Here is a 25361-nt window from a genome sequence, read left to right on the forward strand (position 1 = left end):
TTGCTCTGAATAGGAGCAACAAGTGTCAAGAAAAAGAAAGAAACATGAATTAATAAATGTTATACTTTTATTTTTGTCTGTTTTTTTCTGGCACCAAAATATTATGTATAGTTTGGGAGTAGTGTATTTAAAATATTCTGAGCCAGATCTTCAGATGATTGTAAACCAGCATATGTTCATTGAAGTCAGTCAAGCTAAACTGATTTATACCAGTGAGAATTTGACCCTCTGTTTTTTCATCTTTTAAGACCTGTATAAACCAAGCTAATTTTGGTTTTGTGATTTATTTTATTACTAATAACAACTCTTAATAATACAATTGTATATATAATCTAATGGAGTTGGGTATAATTTCTTTTCTCTATATAGGCACATGAAGTGGACAAACACATTTTTACTTATTTTAAAACATTACTTACTGATTGCCATGCAAGGGATTCCATAATTCGATGTTCACAGCGTTCTAGATGTTTTATCATCTCTCTTGTCAAGCTTGGTTCGGCTTTAATAAAGCTTTCAATCACCTTGTAGAAGTCAAAGGCTTTTAAATCAAGTACATTGAGAATCCATGGAAAAGACAAATCCGTTTCAGTACTGGTGCCATCAGTTTGTGAAGCATTCCCTGAAGTAAAAAAGACCAGAACTAGTTATTCAGTATTAAAGTGATACGAACTCCTGTCAATTTTTCCCTCTGTATTTACTGATTTACCGCTGTTTGTCAGTTCCAGATACTTAAATTTAATGTGCATATGTAGTTACTAATTTAATGAATAGCTATTACTACTAATAAACAGCAGCAATGGTATCTTGCAATTCTATAGATTCAACTTACTGCCATACGTAGCCATAACAACCTCAACAGCACAGGCCAGAAGAGATGTGTGGAAGATATTATTGTTCAGAAGTTTGCTGGAAAAAAAAATATGCACGCCTTAATACTAGTCTTCGCACACCAATAATGGTTTTCTATTATGCGTTAGGAACATATACCTAAAATTGTGAACTGACAGGCGCTCTTCCTCCTGAAATATATGAACAGATGCAAAATTATGAAATACTGCTCAAATGGAGCAAAGTATTAAGAGTAATGCATGCTCATTAAACTTACCGACTTTAACATGGATTCCATTTGTCTGTAGTATAGCCTTACACCAAGCTTATATCTCTAAAAATGAAGAAAGTCAAGAACATTACACAAAATTTCACCTTATGCAAGCCATAATATAAGATTGTTGAATCAGACTTCAGTGACAAAGCCAAAATACACTTTCGTCCTTTGGAAAGAATGTGCATGCTGGGACCACTTAAAAAAATCTGATTTGTCCCAGCGAAGTTGGCTAGGGTGGTCTCCATGGACTACTGGGGATCGTGACTGACTGAAGTTGTAAGAAGATGTTTAAGTCAAACTGTAGAGGTCAATTTTCAGTTGCCAAGATGAGACAGCAGAGCTGACAGCTGGAAGATATTGAGCTTTTAAGTTGGGTGAACTTGCTATGCAAGTCACTGTAGGGAAATAGGCCACCAGGTCCATTTAAAGGCTCAGCAATCCTATTCATGAGGGCAGATTAATGGATAACTATATAATGGATAACTATATACAGTTTCAACTATGTTAAAATACTTTGTGGTAATTTTCCTATGCTTTGTTAAAATAACATTAATTTTAAAATATTTTTAAATGTATGCATTTTTTTCTTTCTAGACCTTCCTATGTTTGCTGAATTGTCAAATAGCATCTTCGAGCCTTGCTAGAGGTTACATGCCCAGTTTCCCAGGTTGAGAAAATATTTTATCACTCCCAATCTCCACAGTAAAAGGCTGGTAAGTACGTTTGGTCTCGCATTAGCTAATGCTGATAACATTCAAATGAATAATGTGAAATCAAAATATTAGTTGCCTGTGAGCCGATTTCAGCACATCCCTGTCCAACTGCTTCAGCAAATTTCTCTTTGAAGATGTTCCCAAGATTTTCCACTCTTGCCAGGATACCTTCTTTAGGGTTCACTGTACAGTTCTGAAACATATTAGAAAAAAAAAAGGATAGTTTGTTTAACTAGGTATGTAAAAACATGTTTTTACAAGTTAACCAAGAATATTTTTCCACTTCAGTTTTGTAGCACACAGTTATATTAATTAGGTCATCAGTATGGTTATGGAAGAAGTTACTCACCTTCTGCAGTAACGGTGGTTCTTCAAGATGTGTATCCCCATATGTGCTCCAGTATAGGAGTGCTTGTGTCCCTGTGCTGCTGATTGGAGAACTTCAGTAGCAGTGTCTGTTAGGCCTATGCATGCGCTCTCTCCTCGTGCTCTGCCACGAGGCTAGCCAGCGGGTATGGCTTAACCCCCCCTCAGTTCCTTCTCTACCACAGATTGACAAAAACTCTGAAGCAGAGGGGAGGAGGGTGGGTTGTGGAGCACCCACAGGGGGACACATTTCGAAGAACCATCGTTAAAATAGTAGTTACCTTCTGCAGTGAGTAGTGTCCCTATGGGTGCTCCACTATAGGTGACTCCCAAGCAGTATCCCCTCTGGAGGGCTGGGACTTCAGAGTCGGGTCAGTTACAGATGACAGCATTGTGGAGCCAAAGGTGGCATCAGAGGCGGAGTCCCCAGTGATTGCATAATGTTCTGTGAAAGTGTGGACTGACGCCCATGTCGCTGCTCTACAGATCTCTGAGATAGGGACATTCTTGAAGAAGGCGATGGATGAGGAGTTTGACCTTGTGGAATGTATACAAATAGTATCCAGAGGGGTCATATTGCAAACTTTGTAACGTTGTCCGATACATTTGAAGACCCACATGGAAAGTCTTAGGGCTGATATTGCCAAATCCTTGGATCATTCTGCAATGGAGGGGAAAAGTTTGGGGGCCTTCCTGAAGGCCTTCATCCTGTTCAGGTAGAAGACTAGGGCTCTTCTGACATCTAGGGTATGTAATATAGCCTCTCTGTTGTCTCTGTGAGGCTTGGGATAGAAGGTTGGAAGGTGAATCGACTGGTTCATATGAAACGGGAAGATTACCTTGGGAACAAATTTTGGATGTTGTCTGAGGGTAACTTTGTCCCAAAGAATACCGAATATGGGGAATGTACAATCAGAACCACTATTTCCCCTATTCTACTGGTTCAGAGGGAGGCCTAGTCTGTCCTTTCAGTACTAATTTTAAGTCCCATGTGGGAGCAGGAGGCTGAGCTTGTGGGAAGAGGTTTACAATACCCTTGAGGAACCTTTTAGTGGTTGGCTGTGACAGCACTGAGTACCCCTCCACTGGATGATGGAAGGCTGTTATTGCCGCTAGGTGGATCCTAAAAGGGACAGCTCTGATCTTTTCAGTGCCAGTGCATAGTCGAAGATGTGTGGAAGTATAAGGCGGAGTCCTTTTTCTGAAGCCATATTAGGAGAGCAGCAGCCATGAGCCCAGAAGCAGAAAGTCACATCCTCACATTCTAACTAAATTATATTAAAACAATGTAATATCGGGCTGTTAAGGCAGCAATCTTGTCCTAATAATACCCACCAACACCAGATAAAGAAACAGATCTTAAGATGATTAAAGAAAACTTAGTTTGATGGCATGCTGTCTAGCAAGAAATCACTTATCAAGAGTTGTGGTTGTAAAATCCCTACTTATTATTGTTTTGTCTTTATGGTCCCCACTTCTCTATTGTTCATCTGTATGGTCTCTGTCTGGTTCTTTGATTGTTTCTGTCTGTTACATAACTGTAAATCAAGTAAGGTGGTGGGGTCTGATTGGTTAAAGAATTGTTTTACAATATGTTAGGATTGGTTAAAAATTGTTTAGTAATATTTCAGTAAAATGACTGGTTAAAGGTACATCTAAGCAAGACTCAAGTTTCACTATATAAACTGGGTTCCAAAAGGAAGTTCTTTGGAACCAACTCCAGGACACAGCCCCAAGATCTGAGCTGTCAGACGTCAAAACCTTGCCAGTCATAACCATGCAGAAGCTGGAATCCCCAGATGACCTGATCCTGACTGTCCATTAGGAAAAGTTCATCTGACTTAATGGGAGTGGTGAGCATTGTATGCTTAGCATGTGCATTCTGTTTTGGTGATTGTTATTAAATAGAGGTTAAGTAATTATTGGTCAGGTTCTTTCACTAGTGAAAGACCCAGTAAAACTGCAAAGGATTAAGTCCCGAGTCCACAGGGAATGGGTGTTTGCGCTGAGTCCACAGAGGAGTAGAGCCTGGAGCTCATGGAGAGGTAAAGTTAGGTGCCTTTCACCTGGAGCCCTAGGAACTGAGAAAGATTGGGGGTGCCTAAATCAATCGGGTTACGCCTTGAGCCCTAGGAACTAGATAGAGGTGGGATGTCTGAGAGTGTACTGGCAACAAATTTAGGCTAAAATTGGGTGCCTTAGAGTGTGTGTAATGGAGACTTGTGTGGGTAACAGAAGAGTCACAGAGATTTGTTGAGACATACACCAAATCCGAAATCTGGACCATTTTTGAAGGTAAGTACATCATGTCAAGAATTTTCTGTTGTGTAATAATAATACCTTTTGCATCACCACTGAACAGGAGCTCTCTAGGTATTGGAACCAAGAAGGAGCCATACCTTGAAGTGAAGAATTGCCAGGCTGGGATGTGGGGTATGTCCTCTGTTCTATGAGAGGAGATGTGGAGGAGAGAGATTGGTGGGCACATTGTGAGCGGTGACAGATAGGGGTGCCATGTCTGTCTTGACCACATTGGGGCAATCAGAATGACATGTACTCCATCTCTTTTTATCTTCAGTAGTACCTTTGATAGTAGGGGGAAAAGGAGGGAAGACAAAGAAGGTACATGTCCCAAGGGAGGAGGAGAGCATCACCTAAGGAGTGATGTCATATCCCCACTCCAGAGCAGTACCGTGGACATTTCTTGTTCAGGTAAGTGACAAGAAAGTCTGTGGTCAGTGTCCCCCACCACCTGAATAAATTATGAAGTACTGCTGGGTCTAGCTCTCGCTCGTAATCATGAGGTAATTTCCGACAGACAATCTGCCGTCAAGTTCTGTATACCTGAGAGGTAGGCCACTGATGGTGTGGAAGATACATCAGTTCCATAGTCTCATTGCTTCCCCACAGAGGAAGGGAGACCAGGCTCCCCGTTGTCAGTTTATGTAGAACATAGAAATAACGCTGTCTGTTAGAATTGTCATGTGTGACCCTTTGATCAGTGGGAACAAATAGACACAGGCATTCCTGACTGCCCTTAGCTTGAGGAGGCTGATGTGGAGGGATCTCTCTGTGGGTGACCATTTCCCATGTGTCATAAAGGCCGTTTAGATGTGCACCCCACCCCTTAAGTAATGCATTGGTGGGGAGAAGCAATGATGGAGGATTTTACGCAAAGGGGATCCTTTTGCAAACATTGGCTAGGTCTTTCTACCAGTCTAGGGAGGTTTCTACCCTGGTGAGCAATGACAGGGGTTTGTCTAGTCTGTCCCTGTTTGGTCTGTAAATTGAGCTGAACCACATATAAAGGCACTGCATGTGAAGTCTGGTGTATGGTATTACCGTTGTGCCCACTACCACATGCCCCAAGGGTTTGTAGGCAATATCTGGTAGATATTTGCGGGCTGATTTGGATAGTCTCTGTTAGTGTAGTCAGAGAGAAAAATTTGTGCTGAAGTAGGAGGGCCCTGACCCGTAAAGAGTCAAGGTCAGCACCTATAAACTCCAGGTGAGGTATTGGAGTAAGGGTTGATGTGTAGGCCCAGCTCTGTAAACAAGTGCAGCGCGACTCTAATGACTCAGTGAGCCTCTTGGAGAGATCAGGCTTTGAGGGGCAATTGTTTAGACAAGGGTAAATCATGATCCCTTGGGCACATAAGTGGGTGGCCACTACTGAGAGAACCTTGGAAATACTCTCAGTCCTGAAGACGACGTGAAGGGGAGTAACCGGTACTAGTCGTGATTTTGTCCCAGGGTGAATCTCAGAAATCATCTGTGAGTTGATGAGATTGATACGTGAAAATACGTGCCCTAAAAGTCAAGGGCCAAAAACCAGTCTCCCTGTTCCAACGCCAGAATGATCATTGCTAAAGTGACCATCTTTAATTTCTGAGCTTTGACAAACTTTTTGAGAGCTCTGAAGTCCAATATGGGTCTCAAGCCCCTCTTTTTCTTGGGTATTAGGAAATACCAAGAGTAGAACCCTTTGCTCGTAGATGCTGAGGTACTGGTTCTGCAGCTCCTAACTGGAGGAGACTGTCTACTTCTTCTCATAGTAAACTCTCATGAGAAGGATCCCTGAAGAGGGACATGGAAGGGTGTTGTGGAGGAAGAAGGGCGTAAAATGGATAGAGTACCCCAGGCGAATGATCTCTAGGACCCATCGGTCCAATATTATGCACCCCCGGTACTGCACAACACTACCAGACGGCGGCAAAATGGGTGGATTAGCAATGGTCGGATGTAGCAGTTGTAGGGAGTGGTCTACTGGCACCTTGACCAACATGTTTTAACTGGGAATTGGTCCTGCTTCGAGCAGGGGATTGGACTAGATGACCTTCAGGGGTCCCTTCCAACCCTGATATTCTATGATTCTATGTCAAAATTGATGTTTGGATGGGGAAGGCTAGTACAAGAAAGATTACTGGCTGGATGTTTTCATCTGGAGAATTTTGTTTTCTTCCTCTGTGGCTCTTCGTATCATTGAGCTGGGTATTGGGAAGTGCATGGCTTATGCTGGGGCTGTGGACTAAATTTTCTCTTTTGTCCCAGAGTGTAGCAAATGGAAGGTGCTTGAGAATCCTTCAGAGAGTGAAGTGAGACATCAGTTTTCTCCACAAAGAGCTTAGTGCCCTCAAAGGGAACATCTTCCATGGTTACCTGCACCTCCTTCAGGAAACCCGAGGCACAGTTCATCACCACCATGTGGAAATGGATCTGGCTGCAGTATTGACAACGTCAAGGGCACATGGTAGCAATGTCTTTGCCACTAGTTACCCTTCCTGTCACCACTACAGGACAGGCCTAACAAAGAAAATAACAGAACGCCACTAGCCGTCACCTTCAGCTCCCAACTAAAACCCCTCCAACGCATTATCAAGGATCTACAACCTATCCTGAAGGATGACCCAACACTCTCACAAATCTTGGGAGACAGGCCAGTCCTTGCCTACAGACAGCCCCCAACCTGAAGCAAAATACTCACCAGCAACCACACCACACAACAGACATAACCCAGGAACCTATCCTTGCAACAAAGCCCGTTGCAAACTGTGCCCACATATCTATTCAGGGAACACCATCACAGGGCCTAATAACATCAGCCACACTAGCAGAGGCTCGTTCACCTGCACATCCACCAATGTAATATATGCCATCATGTGCCAGCAATGCCCCTCTGCCATGTACATTGGTCAAACTGGACAGTCTCTAAGTAAAAGAATAAATGGAAACAAATCAGACGTCAAGAATTATAACATTCATAAACCAGTCGGAGAACACGTCAATCTCTCTGGTCACGCGATTACAGACATGAAAGTTGCGATATTACAACAAAAAAACTTCAAATCCAGACTCCAGCGAGAAACGGTTGAATTGGAATTCATTTGCAAATTGGATATAATTAACTTAGGCTTGAATAGAGACTGGGAGTGGCTAAGTCATTATGCAAGGTAACCTAATTTCCCCTTGTTTTTTCCTACCCCCCCACCCCCGACGTTCTTGTTAAACCCTGGATTTGTGCTGGAAATGGCCCGCCTTGATTATCATACACATTGTAAGGAGAGTGGTCACTTTAGATAAGCTATTACCAGCAAGAGAGTGGGGTGGGGGGAGGTATTTTTTCATGCTTTGTGTGTATAAAAAGATCTTCTACACTCTCCACAGTATGGATCCGATGAAGTGAGCTGTATCTCATGAAAGCTTATGCTCAAATAAATTGGTTAGTCTCTAAGGTGTCAAGTATTCCTTTTCTTTTTGCAAATACAGACTAACACAGCTGTTACTCTGAAACCTTCTTGGATGATGGCCTTAAATTGTTTGTGATGCGACTTGGGCAGCTGCTCAATAAAACTGTTCAGTTTCAAGTAATTCCCATACTCTTATTTCACCACAGGTACTTGGAAGTTGGCAATTCAAAACTGAACCATGGCCGAGAAGTATGCCTTCCTCCCAAATATGTCCAGATGCTTCCAGTCCCTATCATAGGGCATGGACTTCATGTGGTGTTCATGGCCACAAGAATTGACAGCATCCACCACAATGGAGTTAGGTGGAGGGCTGAAGAAAAGGAACTCTGTTTCTCTGGCCAGGACACAGTACTTTTTGTCTGCTCACTTGCAAGTCAATGCGACTGATGCTGGGATCTGCCATATGGTTCTTGCGAGATCAATAAGGGCTTTATTGATAGGGAGGACCACTTTTGAGGAGGAAGATGTGTGCAGGATGTTCAGGAACTTATGGTGCATATCCTTGACTTCCTCCAGAGGTATCTCTGCCTGCCGCTGTAGTCTTCCTTGGGCTGTGGGTACCGGGCTTGGTCTGTCTCAGTGCCGATGGTACCCAGGATATTGAGCATGCCGGGGATTGTTTGTGGCTAGCTCATGGTGGGGACTTCCTGCTCTCTTTTTCAACTTATAAGAGGGGTCGGCGGCTGATTTCTTAACCCAATGGCCCTTGGATGTTGAGGGCTATGGAGAAGACTTACATCTACATGGAGAGTCTTTGAGCAGGTCCAGAGATGGTCTGAGAGCTGCCTCCATAAATATGATCTTCTGCCCTAGCTCTCTATCCTTGCGAGACTGAAGTCTAAGCTGCTGGCAGAGAGTGTACTTTTGAGGAATGTGTCCTTCCCCGAGGCAACGAATGTACCATGAGTGCATGTGTGCAACAGGAATAGCCTTGTTGCAGGAAAGGCACTTCTTGAAGCCCAGAGAATCTGGCATACCCCGTTGTGGGGAGGATGGGTCCCCAATGGAAAGGGTGGGAAGAAAAAACTATTTGGGGGGAACATGTCAAAAATAAAAGATATTAGACTAACTACTACTAAAAACTAAGCTCTAGAAAGAAAGCACAAGGTAACAGTCGCTAACAGAATGCCAGTAACTCCATCTCTAGTCAGGGGTGGTTGAGAAGGAACTGAGTGGGGTTAGCCCACACATGCTGACCAGCCTCGTGGCAAGGCACAAGGCAAGGGCATGCATATGCAGGCATAACGGACACTGCTACTGAAGTTCTCTGATCAGCAGTCAGGGATGCAAGCACACCTACAGTGGCGAAGCCATAGGGTATTACACAAAGAAGTAGTTCTGAATCTTTACGGGAGATTAGGAGGTGGTCATATTTTTATCCTCAGCAATATCCACTAACTACAGCCTGATTCAGCAAAAAGCATCTGTGACAGGGCATCTACCCCACACTGGCAGGACAACTGACTGCAGTGACTACTGGGGAACTGACTGGACTAGGAGCTAAACTCCCCAGAAGAGGGGGGTGGGGGAAGGGGAGAACGGGACAGGACATGGATAGTAACACAGCTGGAGGGCCAAGCCGTGAAGAGGATGCTGCGGTTCCTGATGCTATGAGAGAGATTGCAGGCAGATTGCAGAGGAGTGACGGTGTGCAGACCGTGGATGGGGGCATGAGCCTCTACCCAATTCCCAGCACAGCAAGGAGGAGGTGCCAGTCTGGAGGCAAGTGCACTCTATGACAGCCTCTTAGCACATACTTAACTCTAAACATTGGAACTACTCACACAAAGTCAATGGGACTACTTAAGTGCTTTAAGATAGGTACATACTTAACACCTTGTCCACAAGGGGAATTCAAGGCGAAATTAGTGAAAAGTAGATTATAAATTTAAAGCACAAGAGCCATTTTGCAGCAACTCCCCATGTGGACACTTATTCCACAATAAGCGTACCTTTGTGCGCTTTAGCTTAATCTACTTCCTAATCTAAATTGCACAAAGGTCCTCTTACTGCAGAATAAGTGTGTCCACATGGGGAGTTAGTGAACAGTAGCTATTCACCATTAGCTATTCCTGGCTCTCCGTTCCCTCCCATGTACATAAACCCTAAATATCTTACTGAATCAGGACCTGTCTCCTGTTCATTATACAGCCTCTAGCAATACAGATTTGGCTTTTTCCCCCCTAAACAAAGGAATCTTAGTGTAGTTGAAGGACCATAAGATTTCCAGCAAAATATCAACAAGTTGTTACGTGCTTGTAAAATTCACATACAGACAAGTTCTCTTTCAAAGAACAGTACTAACACATGTTTAAACTGTCATGAGTCCTTAAGATGTGTACTAAAGATCTTATATTCATAACTTATGGTAGGTACAAGAGCTGTTGCATTCCTGTGTCCTTGTTGTTTTCACAATGCACTGAATATTAGGATATTTGAAACAAATCTTGAACTGATCCTCCATCAACAACTACAAAGATCAGAGTTGACATTCTTGATATTTCTAAGATAAAAATTAAGCAGAAAAAAAATGTCTTGCACACCTTTATAAACCATAAAAAAGAAAATGAGGGCACAATCCCCACTATTTTTAAGAAGTCCTTTCTAGGTCACCTTTAGTAAAGAACACATGCTATTTATTTGGTTGATAATCCAAAGGATATAATTGTATAGGTACTTCCTCAGAAATGTTTACTCTAGTTAAAAAAAACCTAGTCACTTACATTAAAATATGAGATGAGATTATCTGATGGTTTATCACTTGCTGAATTTAAAATCATCATCAACTGCTGGATAGTATTCATTGCAGCCCTGAAAAAAATGTAATAAAATATGTTAAACACTTATTTTGTACACCTTCAATATCAGGAAAGAATTTTCCAATTGTTCCCTGACACAGTTTACTGAAATGCACACAGCAACTCTATAAACAGAACAAATCAATACATAACTAACTCAGTAATAAATCAAGCTGATGGGGAAATTAACTACACTTCTTTGATTTAAGTTATGAATATTCATCACCACCACCACATCCCCATCACATCAACAAAGTAAAGTAACAACAGAACGATAACAAGCTAAACATTAATATCAGCAAACAAGATGTGCAAATAGCACCAAATTATAATTAAAACTGAGGTTTTGTAAATTAAAACATTTTTCTCTTTACTCTTATCTACAAAAAATAGCTGTAGCATCATCTATAGATCCAGGAACTAAAATTAAATCTGCATTGTACTGTCAGGTTTGCAGTGTCATAAGAAATTACAGAATTTTGACACAGATATTTTGGAGGAGAACGTTTGTTTCTATATCATGACCACCACCATCACTCCCCTAGGCAGGCCAATAGCCAACAAAGTGCATTAAATACATGTCTTTTCATTCTACAGACTCAAAATCAGAAAGTGGCCACATTAAACCTGAAACCACTCCTCCTTCCTGTTTTATTAAGAAGGCTCTATGTGTCTGGAAGTCCCACTCCCACCTTCCATCGCTCTAGCTAGACCAGATGCATTTTAAGATAATTCACAAGTTAGGATTTGTAGTATTACATAACATGGGTCATGAAGATGAGCTGATTAAATTAAATGAAGATATTAAATATTGGGATGCACAACTCTACCAATATTTAACTTTGTTTTCTTATTAGGAAAAGTGAGCAGAATCCCTTATCACTATTTTGATTAAAAAGTTTAAAATATTATCTGAGTTATTTACAAGTTTACACATTTTCCTCCTTTTCAGAGACTTTACATAACAAAAAATTCTCCAGAAATTGTCTTGTTAGACCTGTTTTTACAGACACAAAAGGTGAAAGCAAAAACCCCACCACCTATTTAGGCTCTTACACTCATGCCGATAGGTTTCTTGCCAAAAATGGATTTCAAACCCACGCAGATGCTGTCCATTGGTTCAAGTCCAATGCCTTAGCTTAGAAAGCTGTAAAAAACTACCCCATGTAACTATGAGGCCTTTTGTCTTTAAAGATTGATAATGTTTAAACGGTAGTGACAATACATAGGATCCTCCTGCTCCTTCCAGAAAAAATGATGAAATTAAAAGCACCCCAAGAGGCTAGCTCTTGTTACACTAAATTAAAAATGGTTTCCCTTCGGGAAGCCCAGCCCTAATGCGGGAATAAGGACTCCTCTCACATAGCATGTGGTTGCAGGGATGGTGATGGAACTGCTACTTGTTTTTAATGGTTAAAAATGATCCTGTCAGACAAGGCAGGTGTTTCTTTGTGCGCATTAATGCCTGACCATCTCACATTTCCAGATTTTAGGGGTGTTACATACATCCTCCTGCCTGATAATATATGCACATCATATAGATCTGAGGCACATAGACAACATGAATTAAATCTAAGAGTACTGACATGCAAACCTTCTACAGCATGCTATATTTCAGAAAAATGCCTTTATGTAGCTTGTATTTTCTATTTATGGTTTTACAGGTGATTTTAAAAAAAAATTTAAAAGAACAAACGTATGATTGATTTAACAATTTATCCTCAAGATCTACTAAGCAGCTTGACAAGTGTCAGTAGTTTATATTTCCACATCACTATATTCCTGAGAAACTATTAGGGAAGACTATTAGGGACCAGGGAAGAGTATAAAAATATTGCTCGGGCACGTAGGAATGAAATTAGGAGGGCCAAATCGCACCTGGAGCTGCAGCTAGCGAGAGATGTTAAGAGTAACAAGAAGGGTTTCTTCAGGTATGTTGGCAAACAGAAGAAAGCCAAGGAAAGTGTGGGCCCCTTAATGAATGAGGGAGGCAACCTAGTGACGGAGGATGTGGAAAAAGCTAATGTACTCAATGCTTTTTTTGCCTCTGTCTTCATGAACAAGGTCAGCTCCCAGACTGCTGTGCTGGGCATCACAACATGGGGAATAGATGGCCAGCCCTCTGTGGAAAAAGAGGTGGTTAGGGACTATTTAGAAAAACTGGACGTGCACAAGTCCATGGGGCCGGATGAGTTGCATCCGAGAGTGCTAAAGGAACTGGCAGCTGTGATTGCAGAGCCATTGGCCATTATCTTTGAAAACTCGTGGCGAACAGGGGAAGTCCCGGATGACTGGAAAAAGGCTAATGTAGTGCCAATCTTTAAAAAAGGGAAGGAGGAGGATCCTGGGAACTACAGGCCAGTAAGCCTCACTTCAGTCCCCGGAAAAATCATGGAGCAGGTCCTCAAAGAATCAATCCTGAAGCACTTACATGAGAGGAAAGTGATCAGGAACAGTCAGCATGGATTCACCAAGGGAAGGTCATGCCTGACTAATCTAATCGCCTTCTATGATGAGATTACTGGTTCTGTGGATGAAGGGAAAGCAGTGGATGTATTGTATCTTGACTTTAGCAAAGCTTTTGACATGGTCTCCCACAGTATTCTTGTCAGCAAGTTAAGGAAGTATGGGCTGGATGAATGCACTATAAGGTGGGTAGAAAGTTGGCTAGATTGTCGGGCTCAACGGGTAGTGATCAATGGCTCCATGTCTAGTTGGCAGCCAGTGTCAAGTGGAGTACCCCAGGGGTTGGTCCTGGAGCCGGTTTTGTTCAATATCTTCATAAATGATCTGGAGGATGGTGTGGATTGCACTCTCAGCAAATTTGCGGATGATACTAAACTGGGAGGAGTGGTAGATACACTGGAGGGGAAGGATAGGATACAGAAGGACCTAGACAAATTGGAGGATTGGGCCAAAAGAAATCTGATGAGGTTCAATAAGGATAAGTGCAGGGTCCTGCACTTAGGATGGAAGAACCCAATGCAAAGCTACAGACTAGGGACCGAATGGCTAGGCAGCAGTTCTGCGGAAAAGGACCTAGGGGTGACAGTGGACGAGAAGCTGGATATGAGCCAGCAGTGTGCCCTTGTTGCCAAGAAGGCCAATGGCATTTTGGGATGTATAAGTAGGGGCATAGCGAGCAGATCGAGGGACGTGATCGTCCCCCTCTATTTGACATTGGTGAGGCCTCATCTGGAGTACTGTGTCCAGTTTTGGGCCCAACACTACAAGAAGGATGTGGATAAATTGGAGAGAGTCCAGCAAAGGGCAACAAAAATGATTAGGGGTCTGGAACACATGAGTTATGAGGAGAGGCTGAGGGAACTGGGATTGTTTAGTCTTCAGAAGAGAAGAATGAGGGGGGATTTGATAGCTGCTTTCAACTACCTGAGAGGTAGTTCCAGAGAGGATGGTTCTAGACTATTCTCAGCGGTGGAAGAGGACAGGACAAGGAGCGATGGTCTCAAGTTGCAGTGGGGGAGGTTTAGGTTGGATATTAGGAAAAACTTTTTCACTAGGAGGGTGGTGAAACACTGGAATGCATTGCCTAGGGAGGTGGTGGAATCTCCTTCCTTAGAAGTTTTTAAGGTCAGGCTTGACAAAGCCCTGGCTGGGATGATTTAATTGGGTATGGGTCCTGCTTTTGAGCAGGGGGTTGGACTAGATGACCTCCTGAGGTCCCTTCCAACCCTGATATTCTATGATTCTATTAGGTTCTGAAATGAATGTATTGTAAAGTTTGTTTTCTCCCCAATTTTTAAACGTAAATATATTAAACATACAGCATCATCAAATTGTTGCCAGTACTAACAATCATTGTGGTAGGTGTTATGGCATTGGGTAAAAAAAGATTATGCTGTAAAAAGCATGTTAGTGACCTGAGATAAGCACGCTCGCTCAGAATGGTATAAATAGGCATCTGGGTATGCACAACCTTCTAATGAATGACAGACTAGTGTGGTCAAATTATACTCCAACAATGTATAGATAATTTGTACAGCTGTTTTGCCATGTGTGCACTCAAGTAAGGTTAGTAAACAGAACTGAAGCTTGTTCATGACTTAAAATATGCAAAATAAAACTAGCCATATAAAATACCTATTAATAAAGTGGAATATTTGGTTAATAATTTACCCCTATTTATCAAATCCTTTTTAAGCCTGGCAGACTGTCTAAGGTTCTTTAAATCGAAAGTCCTTAGTCTCATTGTTTATAAAACAGGAACAGAAAGAGGATTGGGTATGCCCAGCCATTAAATTTACATAGGTACCAGAGTGGCTAAGAAGTTAGAGCATGAGCCCACATGGGTACAGTTCCATCTCTGTTTTTTTTTCTCTCATTATTGTTTGTTGAGTGACATAAGTAAATTTGAACAATAGCTTTGTTTGTATATTTGTTTTAACCAATTAAAATTACATGAAGAGGAAGCAAATGTAACAACTCCACAAATTTCAGTCGAACAGTAATGAAACTTATTATCTTACTCCTCCACCCTTGATCAGCCTTCATGTATATTCAGGACATAAGAGATATTGGATAACACAGAGGGTTTACAACATATGACAGTGAATTTAGCTAGCTTGCTTAACATGAAGTTCTTCATATCCCTTTTTCCTAGCCACAAACGGTCCCTCATATCTCGTGCTTAAGTTCTTCTGGCTCTTACACAGGCTGAGGCCTCAACTGCTTTTGTCAAGACAGATCTGGTAAATGGCCACATCGGGACAACTTTCAACACTTGCTGAGAAAGCAAGCTTCGGGGGGTCCTGGCATGCTGTAAGACCTTATGGCATTGTTCCCTCATGCTTCCCACTTTCAGAGATCTCTTTTTATGCACCCTATTAAAAACGCTTTTCAATTCCCACTGGTTAGAGTTGTCCCAAATGGATCTCTGATTAGTATCTCTCTGGGGTTAAAGAAAATTCTCATTAGCTGAGTAAATAGAGATGGGGGCTTTTATTCACAGACAGAACAGACTTATATGAGTGCCTGATTACGTGGGTCATGGCACTCTAGGGAGAACTGCTTTTTCTTCTGCCACTTTAAAAATTTTGATCTGAGTTTCTCTAACAGACTTTTTTTTAAAAAAAAAAAAAGCATGGATGGGAAGAAGCAGTACAGGAGCTGTTATATGAAAGGACTAGAATGAAACCAGACAACTCAGTGTTATTATGCCCTTACCTAGTATTTAAACCCAGATATCCCCTAGGTAAAGCTATTTTTCAATACACTACCCAAAGGGCCTGATACAAAAGCCATTAAAGTTAATGGAAAGACTCCCCCTGACTTTAATGGGCTTTGGCTCAGATACTGTAGATTCTCTCTACTTGACAGTGTGTAAGTTTAAAAGTAAACACCAAGTTTTCATAATAAGCCTTATGAGCCATCAGTTAGTTGCATACAATCACTTCTGGGACATAAGTGACCAAAAGTTTACTGCCATCTGCTGGCAGTTATGTAGTCTATGCAAAATGAGTTGCTGGTCCCTGGCCAGTTCCTAGTGGACAAGTGACCAGGTCTGTATAACTGTCAGCTGGCACCCGTCTGGTAGTTTGAGAAGAGAGGCAAAGGACTGAATAGGCATAAAGTCTCAACTTCCCCCTTTACTCCTAGAACGGTTCTTGGCAAGTCAGAGTAGAAGCACATCAGCAAAGCTTTGTGCAGGCTTGGACTGCTACTGCTGCCTATCTTGTATCTGTTTCTGTGGACCAAAGATTCCAGGCTTCATGGACGTGAATCTTAGCCTTTCACAAGCCCTGTAGTTTGTTTTAAAATGCTGTTGTAATTTGAAAAGTGATTACACAAATGGCATCATGAAGTTTGTCTGTCAATGGCTTCCTTACTAAATATGCTGAGTTTATAAATAAAGAGACAGTCTAACTCACAAAACTGCCAACTAGACCTGAGAACTGAAAGTCAAGCTGAGTTCTTTCTGGTTAGAAAATCGTAATAAGTAATAAAGATTCTTCAATTCGCTTTTAGTTACATTTTATTCCAGATGTGCAAACCTAGAGTCTCCAGTTTCTCTCCCACAACAATATAGGTTCTGCAACAGTAAAGAGTAGCAAGAATTTATTTCTTGTCAGTGCAGTATCTTTACTAGTATGTGAAAATGAAAGTAGTAAGTGTATGATTCTTTAAATTCTCTCCCCACAGAATACTAAAGAGTCAAATCTTTACACAGCAAGCATGGAAGAAAATGTTTTATTAAAATGCACTTCAGTGATGCAGAGAATGAGATAATGAGCAGCACATTTAAGGAAGTTCATTTTCATACTTTCAGGCACACTGATCTATTTTACACATATAACTCATGCTCCCTTTATATTTAGGGTACCAAACCTGAAATGTACTCAAAGCTGCCCAAGTGGTCTCAACTCCCATGGATTTCAAGGGAAATAGGAGTTGAAGGCACTCAGCACTTCTCAGGAGGCTGTCAGCACCTTCCAGGTGTTTTAAAGTGATCTTAGAATCAGAACTGCTACATTGTTCAGTTCAACAATTTTTAGAAAATTCCAGTTCAAGTAAAAACAAATGTATGCAACTTTTTAAAATACTTCATACCGAACTGGAGTCTGTGGAAGTATAAGATTAAGCTCTTCATCTGGGTTGTTTTTCCTTGGTGTTCGTTCCAACTGTAAGCTGTAGAAGGGGGAAAAGCAAAACCTTATAGAGTACTGATCTTTGAATATAGCAAGTCTCAATTAAAAAGAGGTTTTCTAAAATGACTTTTTAAAGCTGCTGGAAAAAACAAAACTGTGCACAAGATTTTCAGGAGAGCTCAGTATCCAGCAGCTCCCATTTTTTATTGTCTGTAAATTACTGATTTAAGCTAAATACGGTAGATAAAAAACTGGTTTAAATTCTTTATGTGCAGCTGTATTAAGGGTTTTCCCTGGCTTAACTATGTCAATTTAGACCATTTAGTTAAACCAGGGCATTCTTCAGGCACACCCACTGCTTTACAGGATGCATATTGCAAGCTCTCACACCTTCAATGAAGGAACAGAAGTGCTGAACCTTTAAAGATGTCCTTTCTCCAAAACATTAACCACTGAAGTTCAACAGGAGTTAACTAACAAGTCTGAGACAAAAAGAAAGGAATACTTGTGGCACCTTAGAGACTAACCAATTTATTTGAGCATGAGCTTTCGTGAGCTACAGCTCACTTCATCGGATGCATACCGTGGAAACTGCAGCAGACTTTATATACACACAGAGAATATGAAACAATACCTCCTCCCACCCCACTGTCCTGCTGGTAATAGCTTATCTAAAGTGATCATCAGGTCTGCTGCAGTTTCCACGGTATGCATCCGATGAAGTGAGCTGTAGCTCACGAAAGCTCATGCTCAAATAAATTGGTTAGTCTCTAAGGTGCCACAAGTCCTCCTTTTCTTTTTGCGAATACAGACTAACACGGCTGTTACTCTGAAGTCTGAGACAGTGTAACTAAAGGTTTTGTCTACACTGCCCTGCAGTTCATCTTAGGGATGGTGTAAATAACAGTGCACACTGAAGTGCTGCACTATAACTCTCGGGCTGTGGGCGCTGCGAGCATGAACTAAAACTCATGCCTGCAGAGTCCACATGGAGGAGTCACAGTGCAGCACTTTGGTGTGCACTCACTCCTGTAGGCCAAACTGTGGGTCAGTGTAGACAAGCCCTGAGAATCCATTCCTCTCTCAATTGCTCAACTTGCACTTATGACTCCAAGGACTTGTGTAGAATGGGAAAATAAGCAATGTTAAAATAATTAGTTAACATGTTTTTAAATATCAGTTAGCACTTAGTTTAGACCGACCAGGACAGGTGATTAAAAATGTGTTACCTGACTAACAATACTGAAAAAAAAAAGAAAAAGAAAAAAAAAAAAGACTTTTAGGCTAGACAAGACCTGAATTTCCAGTGTAAAAAGTGACCAGTCAGAACAGTAAAACCTTTTAGGCTACCTTTATATATCATATAGGAGTAAAAAGAATTAAGAAGAGAGTGTTACCATTCTGTGTGATTACGCTGCAAAGTTTCATCATTATCCAGAAATAATCGTGCGTCTATATCTTTATTTTTCAGGTAAAGCTCTTCATATTGTCTTGAGAGATCCTCAACCTAAAAAGTGTGGAAGTTTTATTCTTATAGGATCCATTTTGACAAGGTATTGAATATTGTATTCATGAACTAGGGAGAGGAATGTTTCATTCTCTACTTTAATATAGATATTTAATTTATTTTGACACAAATCTCTCGTAAGTCTCAAGGCATTTCACTGTAGATATAATTAGGGCTCTGTCTGTCACCAAGGTCGCAGAAGTCACGGATTCCATGACTTTCTGTGACTTGTGCATCAGCCAGTGTGGCTGACCCGGGGGCCAGCTGCTCAGGGGGCCTCAGGGACCGCAACACCAGCCATTGCTTGGGCAGCCCCTGGCAGCTGGCCCCAGGGATTGTCCAAGCAGCAGCCCCTGGGTCAGCCGGAGCAGCTGCTGCTCCGGCGGCTCCTAGCAGCAGTCGCCAGGATCTGGCAGCTGATGCCACTGGTCCTGCCCCCCGCCCCCACAGCAGCCTATTACAAGATGGAAAAATTCAAGTTTGGAGCCCACAATTCCTCAGAAATTTCTCCTGGAGCCCTGAAAATAGCTGAAATTTCATTGAAATGGGCCAAGTCTTTTAGAGAGTGGGAGTGGTGTGCCTACAAATAAGTGGAATTTTTTAAAAACACTGACTCCTGGGACAACCTTTCTACATATCTGGAGCTCTGTGCTGTGAGAGCAGGGTCTGGCTGGATAGGTAAAGAGGCAATCACGATTCAATTCAAATCTCCCAACTTCTTAGATTTGGAGCTCCAGAATGCACTGGTGCCTTAGAGGCCAGGAAGTTTGAAATCAAGACCCAAGAGCAGATTTTCTAGCAGCTATTAGATCTCTCCACTGCATGACCTTGTCTTATTTCTTTAAAAAAAATCCCTAGGCAATTATATGCAATATGTTTATGAAGCTTAAAAACTGCAGTTTTTTTGTTTTTGTATTTTTTTTTTAAACTGAGCATGAACATAGGAGCTGGGGGAGGAGGAGGGTTTAAAGTTACTGGCCCGATATTGGCCCTCACTCCAGTTTTTGCACTGCTCTCGTATGCCCATAAACCCATTTTAGCCAGCTATCAGAGGATGCTCACAGGTGGCATAGAGTGAGTTGTGGTGACTCTATGGCACCTTCCCGCATCATACCCTTCAGCATACTGGAAGCAGGATGTATGCCCAGACTGCTGCTGTGCTCTGGTAATCCCCAGGTAACATAGAAGACAGACCAATCTAAAGCTAAGGCTCCACAGTGTAAACATCAATGACAACATAGCCTCCTAGTATAGACACAGCTTACATCAATAGAAGTAGTTTTTCTGTTGCTGTAGGGACACCGTCTCCCTGAGTGACACAGCTATGTCCACAGAAGCATTCTTCCATCAACATAGTGGCTTGTATGGGTTTATCAGCACAGCTATGTCAGTCACGGGTGCATTTTTTGCACACCCCTGACCAATGTAGCTATCACAATATAATTTGAGTGGAGACCAAACCTAAGCTGTATGTGAGGCTGAGATACGCCCAGCCAGTCTCAAGACTGGAATGCTTAGCGCCACTTTTAATTCTCATCTCCACTATCAGCCACACCAGGCAAATCTCAGCTGTAACACAATTATATAATCGTGGGGATAAAGGATATGTTTTACTCTAGCCAGATTATCTTCCGAGTTCCATTATAACTCCCTCCTTTCATACAGTATGTTCATAACTTGTTCAACATTTGTCTTTTGGCAGGAAAGTGTTTACTACCCCACAATTTTCTGAAAATTAAGGGTTTTTTTAAAAATAGATTTCTTCTCCATTTCAGAAAATCAGCCTCAGAACATAAACCAGTCAGCTGCTGCCACTGCTACCACCTTGTTCACCAAGCACAAATCTTTACCAAAAACAGCAGCTGTGTGAATTCACCTCCAACGCCCATATTTATCACGTCAGTATGAATGTCACATGCACACTTATAGGGGGATTTAAACATTATCATCATCAAGCCCAGGTAGTTTTGCTTACTTTTAAAAAAGGAATTTTAGTCTAAATATATCTATATCCAATGCTAATGGCTATTTATGCTAATGAGTTAAGTTTCTTGTAATCAAACTGAATGACATATGCTACTAGGTCTTTTCACACTGATCACAACTAAGGCTGAAAATTCTGAGAGAAATATTTGTTGCTAGTTTTGTTCAGGCCTACATTTGACCACTGCCTATTGCACTATGTATAGTCCTTTATTTTGGGGTATCTCTGGAGTTCCTCACTCTGGAAGAGTGAGAATCCTGTGATGGTATTTTTAAAGAAGGTAGAATTTGTAATCTTGCAGTAATTTGAAGTTACCATCGCATACGATTCTCATCCACAGAGTTTGGGAGATAATGTTTTTCAGGTGGTTTTGATGTTAAAATTCTGTGTGAGAGAGGTTTATGCAGAACTAGCAAAAGTTAAACAACTGGATTTGTTTGATAGGTGGGCTGCATTAATCTGTCAGTTAGGATCTATGTAGTGTGCTAACTTTGCCTGAGCGTGACTGGAAGTTCAGCCAGAGCTGGAAGGCATGAGTCTCCTATGCTTAAGGACTGTTTTTGTTTTTCTTGTAAGTTTACTGTTGGTAAAGACTATAAAAGAAGTAGTGGGCATCGAACTCAAGACAGAAGATGTCTGTAGTGGGTCTTATGTTTTTGCTTTGTTTATTCCTGTTAAGAGCCTGAATAAAATATAGCCTGCCAGGAATTGTGGACATTCTGGTTTATACAACAGCTTCAATAAAATGTTTTCCAGTTACCAGCTTTGCCACAAATACAGATTGATTCGTGGTAGGTTTAACTGTGTAAAGGCCATTTTTAATCCAATTTAAAAAAAAAAGTTAATACATTTTATGCTTCATAAATGCTTACTGCTTAAGGCCTCAGTCCAGCAATTGTAACACATGTAGGTAGACTGTTGCACCCACACTGAGCTCCAATGAAGTAAAGAGGGCTCTCTGTGAGGTACAGCAGTCCACAGTTTAGTCAATTGCAAAAGTACGGCCTAAATCTTGAGAATATTTATATATCCAAGAGCAGATTAACCAGGCTGAATTAAATTTAAAACTGAGGTGGTGTAGAATTACTTCTAGAGAGATTCGCTTGATTTTGTGGCCTTTATATTACTGTAGCATTAATACAAGTAAATAACCTATTGAAATCAGAGGAATGAAGCATTGTTTAAAATTGTACTTTAATAATGAGCTTCCTGGGGATGAACTTGCTACTCTTCTCAAAATAAAGTTTAAATAAAATTTAACAAACAACTGTATATCCTATATTAAGATGACTTTTAAACAAAAGGCCTATTGTGAACTTTGGAAATCCTATTAAGTCACTTTTTCTTGTGAAACACACCTTAATCCATTTATAGGCTTCTTCTAAAGTTGACACTGGAACTGCAGTACAGTGAAAGGACACTTACGTGATCTTAAACATTTTAGAATGAACCACAGTATATTTAACTATTTTTAATTACTCTAATTACCTCTGGAAGTCCATTTGAAGTTACAATACCAACAGAATTCAAAAATGGAATAAAGCTTGTGAAATATACATTTTTGACCTGGAAAAAGCAAAATGGCATAACATTACCAATATACAGAGGTACTAAACATACGTTATTTTTACAAACAAGACACCAGCAAAACAAATTGACTGTGCTAAGCTTATTATAAGCTATTCTTAAATTACCTCAGAGAGTACTTAACTTCAGTCAGAAATAAAGCACTATCCTCACAGCTGAAGATTTAAGTTAATTACTAAACTGTGTGAACATCTATATCCACCACTAAAAAAATGAAGGGTCAAACTGGGGGGGAAAGAAATAATGGTACTCTTTCAACCTCCAGTCTCTTCAGTTTCTGCCCACAGTAGACTGTGCAGATATTCATCGTATCCCTCTCTTACATGCTTATATGCTGATTAAAAGAGCAGTTACCTTATAGTGACTGTGGTTATTTAAGAGTCACATGTGCGTCCTATTCATAGTGTGCGAGTGGCCCAGCACAGTAGCTTGGTGTTTCCACTATCCCCATCCTGTAAGAATCATGCTCACACTTCATGTCCTTGCACTCCCTCTCCCGAGGACATAAAGTGAGCAATGACCCCAACTGCCCCTCAGTTTCTTCACTGCTCAGAATCCAAAATATTTTAAGACTCCAAGCTCCAGGGAAGGGAGGGGGGCGAATTGGGATCCACATGTGAAGACATCTCGAAGATTCAGTTACTATTAGATAAAGTGACGTTCCTCCTTTGTACTCCACATATGGATCCCACTTTTGGTGATGAGCTAGAAGTAACCTCAAATGGAGATGGGAACTAAAGTTATTTCGGGAAGGAGAGGGGAAAAGATTGCAAAACCACCCTTCCAAAATGGGCACTTCTACTAGAAGCACTCACTAACAAATAATGTTTTGTAAACATCTGAGCTAAAGTTCAGGCAACTGCTCTGCAAGTCTGCAGTATTGGTACTTGACTTTGACATGATACCGAAGTCGCTTCTGCTCTGGTAGAACGAGTTCAAATGTTTGAAAGGAGACTTAATATATGCACTTCAAGTATAATCAGATACCCATTTTGAGATGAAGTCTTTGAGATGAAGCAGCCATTCCCTGGGATTTATTACCATAATCAATAAAAAATCTTGAAGTTTTACAGGAAGATTTATTTCTACCCAGATAGTAAAACAATGAATCTTTTCACATCCAAGGTATGTAATTTAGCTTCAGCTGGAGACTAACAAGGTCTTGGAAAGAAAATTGGTAAAAGAAGAAATTGATATGAAAGTCAACAATATTTTTGGAATAAAAGATGGATGACATCTCATAGTTACCCTGTCCATATGAAAAACTGTAAGGAAGGTTAATCATTAATGCTTGTAATTCACTTACCTTACATGCTAAGGTAATTGCTGCTAATAATGCCACCTTCACGGATTAGAAGTGAATTGGACAGATTGATAAGTATTCAAAAGGGGGTTCCATTAGAGGGGGGAAGCACTAGATTTAAATCCCATGTTGGAGCAATCTTTTTTTATAGAAGGACACAAAAAAACAGGTCTCTCAAATCTGCTTACTGATGAGAGAAAACCAAAACCTTCTATAAGTAGATGAAAAATTGACAGCACTGCCAAATCTACCTTAATTGAAGAACCAAACTGGAATGTTTTAACTACAAATAACCTAAGATTTTTGGACTAGAACACTGAGAAATGGTGTGACCCTTCAACAATACCCATAAGGAGATATGCTTCCATTTTGAAGTATATGTAATTCTTGCAGAATATTTCCTGCTCTGAAGTAAGCTATTCTGTACTTCTGAAGAATATTCTCTACCTAATAAAGACATCCAGAAACCACCCAAGCTATGAGATGAAGTAACGCTAGATTTGGGTGAAAAACTAAGCCGTGGTTCTGCAATATCATGTTGTACTGAAACAGAAGCATGATAAATTGATGATCGGACAAAATCAGGAGTTACAAAAACCAGAATTGGCCAGGACAAGTGGGAGCTATCAGTATAACCTCAAGCTCCTTGCCTTATCTTCCTTAACACCCCTGGAATTAGAAAAAGCAGAGGAAAGGCATACGTCAAATGGAATGACCAGCAAATCATGAAAGCATCCACTATAGAACCCGGACTCTTTCCCGCTTGAGAACAAAACAGATGCTTTGAAGCAACACATCTATCTGAAGAAACCCTCCCACCTTTAGAAGATTTGGCCAATAATGAATAATTTAACTCCACTCATGAGACAGTCACTTTTCTACTAAGTGAGTCTGCTAAGCCACTGCTCTCCCCTGCGAGGTGGAGAGCTATCAAATTGATATGATTCTGGATACACCATTCTTGCAGATCTGTGGCTTCTTGACATAGATCTGATCTTGCGCCTCTCTGTTTATGTAGTGGGCTGCTGTGGAGTTGTTTATGAGAATCTGGATGAAAGAATCTTTGATCAGTGGTAGAAATGCCTTGCTAGCTAGACTCAAACATTTATGTGTATGTAGGACTCCCCATGAGGCCACAGACTGAGTTGGCATCAGACCTATATGTGCTCCCCAGTGTTTCTTGGATACATCAGAATTGTGGATGGTATTGGAACAGCAAATGGTATTCCCACATGTACAATTTTCTTTTGTTGTCCCATCACTTCAAAGAATTTAAAAGTGAGGAGTCCTGGATTTGTGCTGGCCCACCTTGATTATCATGCACGTTGTAAGGAGAGTGATCACTTTAGATAAGCTATTACCAGCAGGAGAGTGGGGTGGGAGGAGGTATTGTTTCATGGTCTCTGTGTATATAATGTCTTCTGCAGTTTCCACAGTATGCATCCGATGAAGTGAGCTGTAGCTCCCGAAAGCTTATGCTCAAATAAATTTGTTAGTCTCTAAGGTGCCACAAGTACTCCTTTTCTTTTTGCGAATACAGACTAACACAGCTGTTACTCTGAAACCTGTCAGAATTGATAGTGAATTCCTAAAGCCACAAATCAAAGATGCTTCTTATGTGCATGGCATGTCAACACAGGAAA

The 25361-nt window shown here is 41.1% G+C and overlaps 1 protein-coding gene across 4 annotated transcripts in view; it reads right to left on the bottom strand.

Annotated features, from left to right (window-relative positions):
* Positions 1 to 25361, bottom strand: part of RB1 (RB transcriptional corepressor 1) — a 170545-nt gene that overhangs the window by 94975 nt on the left and 50209 nt on the right. For all 4 annotated transcript variants that reach the window (XM_084610898.1, XM_084610897.1, XM_084610896.1 and 1 more), the window contains 9 exons: positions 22317 to 22394; positions 18735 to 18844; positions 17300 to 17377; positions 10658 to 10745; positions 1898 to 2014; positions 1109 to 1165; positions 991 to 1022; positions 833 to 909; positions 420 to 622 (listed from right to left, as the gene is read on the bottom strand). In XM_084610898.1, coding sequence (XP_084467024.1) covers positions 420 to 622; positions 833 to 909; positions 991 to 1022; positions 1109 to 1165; positions 1898 to 2014; positions 10658 to 10745; positions 17300 to 17377; positions 18735 to 18844; positions 22317 to 22394 — 840 coding nt within the window. The remainder of the gene's footprint in view (positions 1 to 419; positions 623 to 832; positions 910 to 990; positions 1023 to 1108; positions 1166 to 1897; positions 2015 to 10657; positions 10746 to 17299; positions 17378 to 18734; positions 18845 to 22316; positions 22395 to 25361) is intronic.

The sequence above is a fragment of the Lepidochelys olivacea genome, assembly GCF_965140295.1.
Source record: "Lepidochelys olivacea isolate rLepOli2 genome assembly, chromosome: 1".
NCBI lineage: Eukaryota > Metazoa > Chordata > Testudines > Cheloniidae > Lepidochelys > Lepidochelys olivacea.